This window comes from Protobothrops mucrosquamatus, unplaced genomic scaffold (assembly GCF_001527695.2).
Source record: "Protobothrops mucrosquamatus isolate PMUCROS unplaced genomic scaffold, P.Mucros_1.0 scaffold2176, whole genome shotgun sequence".
NCBI lineage: Eukaryota > Metazoa > Chordata > Lepidosauria > Squamata > Viperidae > Protobothrops > Protobothrops mucrosquamatus.
The window spans coordinates 163,165-175,613 of record NW_015388270.1 but is presented as its reverse complement, the minus strand read 5'-3'; the positions used below and the strand labels follow the sequence as shown (position 1 = coordinate 175,613).

The window sequence follows — 12,449 nt, the reverse complement described above, 5'->3', positions numbered from 1 at the left end:
TAAACAAATTACTTATTAGACACAATGTACCATCTATGTGAGACTTAGAAAATGTGTATTTTGTAATATATTTATCTCACCATTATTTGTAAGCTTCTTTTTACCACGCCCTGGGGTTTTTCTACCTTTGCCAATAAATTTCCTTTTGGTGTCCATTAATTTAATGCTGCAAAATAGAGAAAATTATCATGACTGCTTCAGTACCCCATTCCTCATAAATATGCAATTCAAATCTGCAGAAGCTTTAGAAATCAACTTTTTCCATTCTGAAATATGACAGATATATTGTTACACGCCCATAACTTTCAGTCAGCCCATGCAATACTGCGGAGTTATTTAAATATCTTTGAATTTTAAGACATTTAAAAGTATCAACAGTAAAAGACTGCAACAGGCAAAAAAGACTGATAAATTTGACATTTTATCTTTGATTTTTTTATTACTTTTTGTGAGGTTGCAAGTAGCTGCCAGTTTATTAAAGATAAAATAATTGGGGATTAGCATAATATTTTAAGAAAACAATATGAATACTAATCACATCACATCAATGTGGCTGGGAATTTAACAATTTACAAAGAAAAATATAAAAAAAGTAATCTAGGAAAAAATAGCACCACAGTTGCACACAAACTGCTCTATTAGAATCCATCAAAAACTTTTACCATGGTTGGGAATATATTTTCAAATCATCATTTGGCATTTTAACTAGTACGAAACACTGCATTATACCACTATTATGACAGAGGTATACCCGGTATTCTTCTTTTAAATATTTTTTATTATGTAGCAAATACCATACAGATGCACAGGAAGAGATACCTAAGGTTGTCTTTGATTTTAGACAAAGCAACCTTGGAAAGGACCCTTAAAACTGCATATAAGCCCCAAGACCCTTGATAGGAACTCCAGACTTTTTTCAGTTCACCTTCTCTAAGCCACCCAAAAGATTCAAGCACCATGATTGTGGATAATTTAATGTTGTTTGCCTCAGGAGGAGGTTTATTTATCTTATTATGAGATTTTTATCCCACCTTTATTACTTTATAAGAAACTCAAGGCTGCGGACATGTATAATACCCCTTCCTACTCTTCTTTTTCCCCACAGCAACAACCTGTGGGGTGGGTTGTGCTGAGAGTGAGTGACTGGCCCAAAGACACCCACCTGGCTTTCATTCCTGAGGCAGGATTAGAACTCGCCGTCTCCTGGTTTCCAGCCTGGTGGCTTAAACCACTCCACCAAGCTGGCTCTCTAAGATAACTTATCGACTAAGATAATAAGACCATCTCAGGATGGGTTGGATTAGAAAGGTTTGGACCCACTATTCTTTCTGTAATAAAAGCTTGTTTTCCATCAATCCAAAAATGAGATTCTAGCCTTTTTATATGCAACCATTTTTCTACCAGGGTTACTTTTACGATGAACAGTTCACCTTTTACGTCATACAGTGTCTGAGAAACTGTATCACACTGTTATGAGGATGAATTAGAGCTGAAAGCCCAGCCAGGCAACCCCCACTGACCCTGCTACTGGGAGATTATGGGAATTATAGTCTCCAGGCCAGTGCTCAAGTCACTCCTGCCTCGCGGGTAGCCACAAGAAGGGAAACAACTACCCTACCAAATGCCTCCCCAAAAGGCAGATCCACTGACTTCCCACAGAAGAGAGATGTAGCAGCAAACGGACTACAATTCTCATAAGCAGTAAACAACCGGTTAAGGCAGGGGGTAGGCAACCTTGGCTCTTTTATGACTCGTGGACTTCAACTCCCAGAATTCCTGAGCCAGCCATGCTGGCTCAGGAATTCTGGGAGTTGAAGTCCACGAGTCATAAAAGAGCCAAGGTTGCCTACCCCTGGTTAAGGGGAGCGCAAGAGGCCAGTGCGCCAATGCAGGCCGAGGAAAAAGCCCATCGGACGCGAAGATACGACTCGAAGTCCATCGCTTGAGCTCCCTAAACAACTAAACCGCCATCGTCTGCCTCACGCAGGAAGACTCACCAGCCGCACGTGTCCCCTTCCTTCCGAGACTTCCTCTCTTTTTTTCGCTGCTTCCGGTACAAGGCCGTTGGTCTTGCTTGACGGGCAACTGCCATTCACGACAGTGTCACAAAAGCGCGGCCGTAAAGCAAGCCGGAGAAATCCCGAGCGGCGGAATTGACTCTTAGAAAGGAACTGAAGAATCTAAAGCGGCTCTTCCGGTTCACGTGCCGGCTGACAGAACACCATGGAGATTGAATGATAGAGTGGCTCTGCATAAGGCACATCCGGCCTTATGCTTCCCGTTGCGATGTTCCAATGGAAACCGAAAGCAACGACTGGTATCTAAGTTGGTTTGTTTCAGTGGCGCCGAAGCAGCCGTTGCCCGTTGATATGTTGCTCAACCTCATGCTCCTCCTGAAGAAAAGTTGTGCTTCTTAATCCTTCAATCTGGGTAGTGAAATATTGAAGTCCAACCTCTGCGAAGGACACCGGGTTGAGAAAAGCTGGATTAACTCTGCCATGGAAGTCCGATCTCTGTGTTTATTTATATCCCACCTTCCCTTTAGGAGTTTGAGGGTACCGAGCGCTGTTTCCTCTTCTTCCCATACCACCGTCCCAATGAGTAGATTGAGCTCATAAAAGGAGAAAATAGGTCCCTGCATTTAAGCATCATTATTAATTGAGTTGTAAATCATTATCAATCTGAGCCCCCATCTGAAGAATGGTGGTCATACTCGGGGGGGGGGGGAGGAAATGCCTACCTCCCGCTCTGCATTATGAAGTGAGAGATCCTCAAATATTGCACACTTCTCAATCTGAGCCCCTTAATGAATAAATGCATAGGTGCTGTTAGATGGAAGGCTTGCAGGACATCAATTTAAAAGGCATGCCACAGTTTTTTGTGTTGTAAGAGCAGCAATGAAAGGGGCTGGTTAAGAGATTTTTAAAATAGAAAGTGAGGTCTCTATGAATGACTGAAACTTTTTTTTTGTGAGCCTCGGCAAATCATAAACTGTATTGTTTAGATGGCTTTGTTACAGAGGTTTTTTTTTAAAAAAATATGTTTTGGATTTCTGTGTTGCTGCTTTTTAATGTCTTATTAGTTGCCCAGGGTTGTGAGAATGTGATGGGAGGCCATCTAAATTGTTAAATACGATCCAAGAGCAGGAAGGATTGGAGAACAAGTTTTCAAACTGCATAAACCAAATCAACATTTTCTCTAGCAACAAGACTTCAATTTCAGTTTTGTCACAACTTTGTATATGTGGGAGGACAGCACACATACACCCCAGAGAAAAAATATTTAAGGAATATTAAAAGGCAGAATATGTTTCCCCAAAGGATCTTAAAAGCAGAAAAGCAGGCCCAGTTTTTCTTAATAGCCCTCAGTAGAAACTCAGGAAACCACCTTTTAGAAAGGCAGATGTGATAATCCTATTCAGAAGGTTGGACCCAGGAAGCTATCTGATGAGATTAGAAAGACAAAGACCCCTAAAATCATACCCCACCCAAACTCATGACCTTTAGGACATAATAGGATTAACCCACCACCATCAGAATACCAGAAAGGCACACTGAGGTTCAGGTCAAAGTTCATGCCACAGGAACAGGAAACAACTTCAAAAGCTCAAGAAGGTATAAAAACCTACCACTCCCAGCTACATGTGGTCAGCTTTCCCAGAGCTTCCTTTCTGTCTGTGTTCTGCTCTTCAATAAACTATAACCTTTCTAAAGCAGTCTCCATTTTGTTTATTCTCGGCTTGGACTGGACCCTGATGAAGATTTTTCTTTCAACATATATAAAGTGATTGTGATTGATGTGATTGTGATTGATGTGATTGTGTTCCTAAATTATTTTTAGAAATACTAAGATTCTTCTAGCTGCCAATCCACAGAGCTGTAGAAGCCATAGGTATAAAGAGGGAAATTTTCTATGACCTAGGTCAAGATTATCACAATTTTTCTTACACAGTTCACGCCTTTCATGGCTGTATAACAATCAGAAATTAGCAGATGTGGCCTTCCATAAAAAAAGGCCTCTTTGAATTATGTTATATTATGGAGCCATTGCAGATGCACGAACCCTATCAGACATAGAAGATATGTAGTGGTGATAGGTAGCCTAGTTATTACTGTAACACTATTGCCATTTGTAATGTGGTCCAGTATTTTTTTTCCCCTTCAGTGCCATCTAGTGCTGGCCTTGTCTAGACTGAAAGGATAAATTAACAAATTGGTTTCTTTGTGTGCTTGAAAACCATGCTGTAGAGATCCTCTTTACTAGCTTTTCAAGTCCTTCCACAGAAAAACTGTATGGATGCTTTTAAATATATACTAATTGGAAAAAGACGTATTTATGAAAGTCAAGCTAAAGAGTATAGGTGACCAAATAAGTGCATGATTTAATTTGAAGTCCCATCTTAGTTTTTTATGCCATTTTATGTTGAATTAAAAGCATAGCACCACCAGATGGCACTAACATTTCAGTGAAAGCAAAGTTACGCTTGTATTTGCCTGAAGAATTAAGCACAGCAGTGAATAACACTTGCAAAGATTAAATCATGCACACCATTAATACATGTGTTAGTCTTTAAAAGTTTTTGCTGTCTGATCATTAGCTTCACTCTGCTTAATTTCCTTCCTGTATCTCCCACATGTTCTTCCCATTATAACAAATTCAGGCTAGCCTGCTGTACAGAGGAGTACCAATGTAGTCTGTCAGATTTTAAGTGAATTTATATTATCTGTTCAGGAGCAGTAATAACTTCCATTATAGCATTCCACCCCTGGGAGATATCGTGGAAGAAATGAACTACCTGATTGATTTTATAGCTAAGCGTGATATATTGTTGCACAATGGTAAGCTCTTAACTGCAAAAACTTGCTTTACTATCATCAAGGCCCACTTAAACTTTTTAAAAAGGCCAGATGTACCAATTTCGGGTGTCATTTCCATTACAATATAGGAAGAATTTTTTGGTGAACAACCATTTTCTGGCATTTACAATCGGTAACGGGATAAACATTCCTAGCCTTCTTAGGTTGCATGAATTGTTGTCCCCATCAGTTTGCTAAGTGGAAGAAGCAAACAATGTGGTCTGATAGTAATGTGATGCAACCTTATGTTGTGTTAAAGTGTAAATTAGATACGGCCCTTTAATAGAATATTTCATGCATAAGGTGAACATGGTCAGCCTAAGACATTTTGCTGCCTGAGAAGGCACTGTTTTTCCAAGCCATTGAAGCTGGCCAGGGTTAACACAAACGCAGAATGAGGTAGAGTGCTCCATCAACCCAAGCCTGTAGAATAGTTTAGGGAGCTAAAAGTATGCTGTGTGGTCTGGTCAATGGATGGAAATGCTTGGGAAGTCCAGAAGGAAAAGCTGGAAGGCTGTCCTGCTGCCATGTAATCGAATAACTGGAGGCAGTGAACCCTGCCTAGCTGGATGGGCTGCAGAATTCCGTAACTTGCAGAAATACATTTGGTTTAGGATAATGCAAAACAGTTGTTTTTAATGCAACAGACACAGCTTCCCTGAAGAAACCATACAGGTTTTCAACTGAAATCTGTTGTGGACTCAAACAGATGCATGCAATGAAAATACCATGTTCAGTCAAGATTGACTTTATGAAAAATGTTATAAATAGGAAGAAGGTAAAGGATGTTTCACATGAACAGTGTTCCTACTCAATGCGCAAAGCTTGCAGTTGAGATGACAAAAGAAATCAGGGTGTTAGGGTTAAAAAGTAGTAGGAAAGGAAGAGTTGGAAAAGTTAATTGCATTCTGTGTATAGTGAATAGCTCCAACTGGATTCAGTGAATCTTATTCTCAAAAAGTATTTGCAGGATTACAGTTAGAATCAAAGGAAATTCAAACAGGTTAGGAAGATGGATATTGATATTCCTATTTGTAATATCACATTCTGCAGCCTGTAGATCTCAGCTTCTTCAGTTTGATGCAAATACTCAGGGATCCTTTCACCTTCTGCTTATTTTAAAATAGATTTTTCAGTGAAATGGAAAACCGTTTTGAAAATGATAGGACATTCAAACCTAATTTACAGTTTGGAATTGGAGTCTAAAATAGCAAGCAAGCACTGAGCCAAGTGTTCGGGACTATTCAGAACTACTCTTTGTATAATGTTTATTGTTTCAATTAGAAACAATTGCTTTATTATAATGTGCTATTTTTATTGTAGAATTAATTGTAATGGTTTAGGGAAATAACTGCAGTTGCTATAAATAAAAAAAATACTTATTCTACTATCCACACCCTTTCAGTGTTGCTGATTAGTTTCTTTTGATAAATATAATCCATAGCTCTGTGGGAAGTCAGCCCCCCCAGAGAAGGAAATATTAAAAGGGCAGAATATTATATTTCCTCAAAGGATCTTAAAGAGGCAGAAAAACATGCTCAGTTTTTCTTAATAGCCCCAAGACTCCCTCCCCCAAGCAGAAACCAGCTCTGTAGAAATGCAGATGTGGTAATCCATTCAGGAAGGTTGGAGGCTCCCAGGTAGAAGTTTAGGAAGACAAAGACACCTAAAATCTACATACTCCACCCAAACTCTAAGACAGGACATAATAGGATTAACCAGTGGTGGGATTCAGCCAGTTTGCACCACTTCAGCAGAACCGGTAGGTAATATTTTGTTGCCCAGGCCCAGAATGGACTTCCGGAAGCGGCATCCACACAGAGAACTGGTTGTTCACATATTTGAATCCCACCACTGGGATTAACCCACAGATGCCAAAGGGGCACACTCAGACTCAGGTCAAAAGGACACGACACAGGAAATACAAAGCCTCAAACAGGAACAGTAATCAACCTGAAGAGCCCCAGAGGGTATAAAAACCCACTCCCTCCATGTGCTCTTTCTCTTTTCTTCCAGAGCCATCTTTCTGTCTGGCTCTCCTCTTCAATAAACTGCAACCTTCTTTCTAAAGCAGTTGCTATGTTGTTTATTCCCGGCTTAGACTGAACCATGATGAAGACTTTTCCTTCAACAGCTCCTTAGCGAACATTTCAAGGTAAAGTAGCTCTAGAATTCAGTTTATAAGCTTCTTTTTGCAACATCTTAACAATGGAAAAAGCAAAAAATAATACTAATGGATTGTTCATCTTGCTATAATAAACAAGGTAAAAAGGTTTATGTTAACACAGGAGCGGTCAAGGCTGTATTATTTCTCGCTTCTCAAACAAGATGTCATGTTGTTACATTAGATCATATCTTGCTTCTTTCTTAAGACATTGAGGATCTATGAATGCCTAACATATTTGGTTAAATTACACTGAAAAGTGAAGTCATACATTCCTGTCTGTCTGTCTCTCTATCATCTATCTATCTGTCTGTCTATCTATTATTTATATATCATCTAAATTTATATGCTGCCCATCTTGCTCTGCAAAGCTGCTTCCTAGGCATTTAAATATTATTTAAATATTATGCAATCCATATTAATGTGGTGCAGTACTATGCCAAATGCTAGTTTTGATGGGAGGACAATTATTCATTTTTCACACATATTTTTTTTTATTTGTAGATATGGGGAGGTGTAAAAATTCCTCACTCCTTGAAGCAGTTCTACAACATAGGATTAACTTTCACTGCCAAATGCTTTTGGAAATGTTCCATTTGATAATTTTTGCTGTGTATTTTCAGCTAATTCTGAGAATGGTGCTTTAAAATTGATAGTCTGAGATAAAACCAAATACAGTTTATTAAAGGGCATTATTGCTGGTTGTCTTTTTGTGTGTGTGATGACAGATGTATATGTTTCATTTTGAGTTTTCTAAAATATAATGTTCACCGATTTCAGACAGTAATGAAATACGAAGCATTTGGGAATATCTTATTTTTCAAGGGAAACTTAATTTTCTTATTTAGGTTCTAGTTTTTTTTCATGTGAGCTGAGTGATCCATCATTATCTTCGAAGATGTTCATCTTTTTGTTGTTTAGATGTCTAGTTAAGTAAAGTTATCTATCTAAATTGCATGATTATTTCTGCAGGGATGTTTTTTTTTTAAATTGATTATGGGGCATCGTGTTGGCATTCATTCTTAGCAATTACTCTTTCCAGTCTTCAATAGTTCATTCATCAACATTACAACTGAGTCCATCTACCTAGCTGTTGATTGTCTTCTTCTTTTTCCTTCCACCTTTCCCAGCATTAAAACGTTCTCCAAAAAGCTTGGTCTTTGCATAATGGGTCTGAAGGATAATTTGAGCATGGTCAAGACTCCAGGTTCAGTGATCCATTTGTTTGTTTGCTTGGCTATCGATGGTGTTCTCAGAAACCTCTCATATCAAAATTCTAAAATGTCAGTACTATTTCTATTCCTGCTTCTTTAAGTCCAACTTTTCCTTCATAGAGCATCACAGGGACTATATTGCTTGCACTGTTGAGATCTTTTGTAAACACATCACAGCTTCTGAATATCTTATGATCTTTGTAGACACATCATAACATCTGAATATCTTTCAGTAGAAAATGTGGAGCTGTCATATATGGGGTGCATAATACAAATGACTTTCTTTTTCTCTTGCTACATTCACTAATTTCCTTGAAATTGTCAAGATTATTGGGGCCTTTGATCTAAATTCTATTTTTTAAATCTGTATTCTGCAAGTCTTTGTGGTGCTCTGAGGTCATTAACAGTTTAGCCTACCTTTTACTTTCTCCCATTACCACTTACAATCAAAATTGTAGGCATTTTAGGACTGGCTAGCACACGTTACAGATTGCGATACATGTCTTGTAAACAACCAGAAGTATGTAATCCAAACGATAGCCTTCATTTACTGTAGGTTTCCAAGAATCTGGAATTAAATTGAGGTAACTTATGTGCCTTGTTTTTTTTCAAGGAAGGTAAATACACTTGCTTTGATCATTTGTTCTTTTCTTCAGCCTACATTTATCAGTGAAATTCAAAGAGTTCTTTGCTGTGTGTCATTCTCTAACAATTTCTGGGAATTTATCTTACATCATCATCATCATCATCATCATCATCATTATTTCTTCTCCTCCTCCTCCTCCTCCCTTTTGTGTTGTGATTATTAGGAATAGTCTGCTGGAGCATTTCTAAGAAAACAATGTACTAATAAAAATTCTGTACAGAATGTAGTGGTAAAATAAAAGTGCTACTTACTCTTTGCTTTTGAGCTTATTTTCCCTTCTTCGCTGAAACACAATGTTGTATGTACTCTACCCCAAATGGCCAGTATGTACATTGTACAAGTGCTTTATCAAATTACGGTAATATATTTTAGTTCCCATATACGTGCAAACAAAGGCAATGGTAACAGTAAGGTTCTGTGATATTTTCTTTTACTGGCTTAGAATGATTTGGTAATTAAGCACTGAACTAATATTGCAAGACTTTCATGAGATTAAAAAAAAACAGTTTTAGAGATGGGTGCCTTTGCAGCATTACAATTTAGATAGGTTGTAAATCAGGACAATATGAAAAAGGAATAAAGTCAAATCCCATATAAATAATGTATGTCATAGTAAAGGAGCAAGAGTATTTTCATATCTAAGCACCATAGCGAAATCATATTACTTAAAACAAGTTTGGTATTAAACAAATTTGCATATAGGACTGACCATGATTATTAGCCCATGATAATTGAAGGGCAGATTTGTAAACAGAATGGTAAGTGATGAATAAGGGGGACGAAAAGCATATTGGGGCTATTGTGTTCATGCCTTCAATGAATCCCCAATCATATCCTGGGTTACACTGAAAACAGTGCTAGTCTAAGGGAGTAAATGGGAAGATTCATCAGGCTTCTTGTATTTTCCTCCATCAATTTTTTATTTAAGGAGAAAGCAATATGACCCAGACATATTAACAAACATTTATATGTTTTTGTTGTAAATGGGTTTTTTTTTTTTTTTACCAATTTATCATCCAGGAACACAGATATGGATCTATGTGTAGCATACTATCCTGAAATTTTGTAGAGCAGTTGTGTCCAACCTTTTGGCTTGCCTGGGCTGCGTTGAGTAAAGGGGAATTGTCTTGGGCCACATATTTTATAATCTAGTTAAGGTATATAAATCACAAAATAATGTTAAAAGTTTACAATCTTGTGGGGCTGCATTGGTAGCTGTCCAAGGCTGCATGTGGGCTGGGGGCTGGACACAGCTAATGTAGAGAAACTAATTATATCCTAATTGTAAAGAAATATCTGTCTGTCTATCTCTCTCTCTGCAGTTAACTGGCTTGAAATAAATTAAGCTACGTCTTTCAGTTTATCAACCATATTAAACCCAACACATTAGGAAGGTTAATATAGGACTTCTTACAGTAGCTGCTTAATAGGATTGTATTGGGGGTGAAAATTTGAGTTTTCCAAAACTAAGGTGCAACAACAGAAAGAGTAAGTGATTAGGTCACTATGGTGCTGAAATACTAGCTGTGACAGAGGATTGATTATGCTTTGTTCCAGCAGCAATGAGCATCCTTCTCTCATTTACTTTTCAATCTTTCCTTAAAAAGGAAACCATCTTACCCGAAGAACTGTCTCACCCCAATGGGATTAGCCCATCTCACCCAAGCCAGCAGAAAAGACACGTTGTGGACCATGTTGATCGAGGAACTTTGGCTGGTGCAGTCCAGGAGAAGAGCCTTTTCTGTTGTGGCTCCCACTCTCTGGAACATCATGCTCCCCAAGGTGAGATTGGTAACCACCCTTTTGACTTTCTGAAAGGATGTGAAGATATGACTTTACCAGCTGGCATAGGGCCCCAATGAAGGCGTGGCATCCTGGCAGTGGTTAATGGATTAGACATGACCCACCTCTTCCCTGTGTGCACTTGTTCTCTTCCTCTCCATCTTGGTCAATTTAATTTTAAAGGCTGAGCGACAAAGAATTGAGGCCTTTGAACTATGGTGCTGGAGAAGACTCCTGCGAGTCCCTTGGACTGCAAGGCGTTCAAACCGGTCAGTCCTAGAAGAGATCAACCCCAACTGCTCTTTAGAAGGCCAGATCCTGAAGCTGAATCTCAAATACTTTGGCCACCTAATGAGAAGGAAGGACTCACTGGAGAAGGGCCTAATGCTGGGAAAGATTGAGGGCAATAGAAGAAGGGGACGACAGAGAATGAGGTGGCTGGATGGAGTCACTGAAGCAGTAGGTGTGAACTTAAATGGATTCCAGAAGATGGTAGAGGATAGGAAGACCTGGAGGAACGTTGTCCATGGGGTCGCGATTGGTCGGAAACGACTTCGCAATTAACAACAACAAATTTATTATCTTAACGTTTTATATGGTATTTTTATTGAATGCCTATATTCTAACTAGAGTTGCCTTTGGCGAGATGAATGGCTTTAAATTTAATTTTTTTTTTTAAAAAAAGGAGCAGAGCAAATTTAATTGCTGGAATTAGGATGCACTGAACAACACCTTATTCATGGTACTGGTAGATGACTTCATGTCTCTTAGTCAATTACTTTTTCCAGCTTTTTGCATACTTCTCTCTTTTTGAAGCTCTAAACAATCCCTAGTAAACTCCTAAAGAATGATTCCACATCAAATAGAACTTCATGATTAAATACTTCAGGTTGCACCCATTTGGACTTAAAACTTGACCAATTAAATGACCAACTAGACACTCCAAATGAAAGTAGGAAGACTGGGGAAGGGTGGTGGTGATGGTGATTGTAATACATCTTTATATTTTACATATATTTTGTATATATTTACATAGTGTGTACAAATGGATGCAGAGGTTATATGCTCTTCAATCTAAAGTTTATTTTAAGAAGACTGGATTGTTGAGTGACTCACATGAGTTGCTTTTTCCCAACCATTAATATTGTTATAGGTTGGTGACATCCGTCAAGTAAGTACTCCAATGCCATTTGCTACAAGGTAGTTAATTATTTATTATTGGCTAGCTAAAAATAAACTCTTAGATATTTAAATGTTTCAATATTTAAATTACATTGCCAGTACTAAAACAGACTGAAGTATAATCTTAGCTTTTTGTTCATATTACTCCCATATATCTTACATAGAGAAAGAGATATGAGGTAGGTTATGTTAAAAAATATTTCAGGGAAAGGAATAAAAGTGAAAGGAATGTCAGCATTAGAAAGAGAAACCAAATACAATCTCCTGTAGCGATACAATTTCAATTAGTTGGAACAAACAGAATAATTGTCCCAAAGATGGTTTTTCTAAAAGGCAACTGGACTTTCTTGGTTTTTCCTTTGAAAATGTTTTGCTTCTCATTCAGGAAGTGAAATGTTTTCAAAGGAAAAAAAACCCCAAGCAATTCCAGCTGCCTTTTGAAAAAAGCACCTTCGGGGCAACCATGCGCTGGATGATTGAGAATCTCCATAGACAAACAGAATAATTCCCGAAAAGCAACATGGGACTAACATTTCAAATTTATACCTTTACATATTTACTTGCTCCTGCTGATTCCACCATAAGAAATTTCAAAGTAAAAGTGC

At 38.1% G+C, this 12,449-nt stretch overlaps 1 protein-coding gene across 2 annotated transcripts in view; it reads right to left on the bottom strand.

Annotated features, from left to right (window-relative positions):
- PUM3 (pumilio RNA binding family member 3) overlaps positions 1–2,027 on the bottom strand; it is a 36,334-nt gene extending 34,307 nt beyond the window's left edge. For both annotated transcript variants that reach the window (XM_015824275.1, XM_015824274.1), the window contains exons 1-2: positions 1,998–2,027; positions 81–166 (exon numbers count right to left, since the gene is read on the bottom strand). In XM_015824275.1, coding sequence (XP_015679761.1) covers positions 81–156 — 76 coding nt within the window. In that variant the 5' untranslated portion in view covers positions 157–166; positions 1,998–2,027. The remainder of the gene's footprint in view (positions 1–80; positions 167–1,997) is intronic.
- Between the last annotated feature and the right edge of the window lie 10,422 nt (positions 2,028–12,449).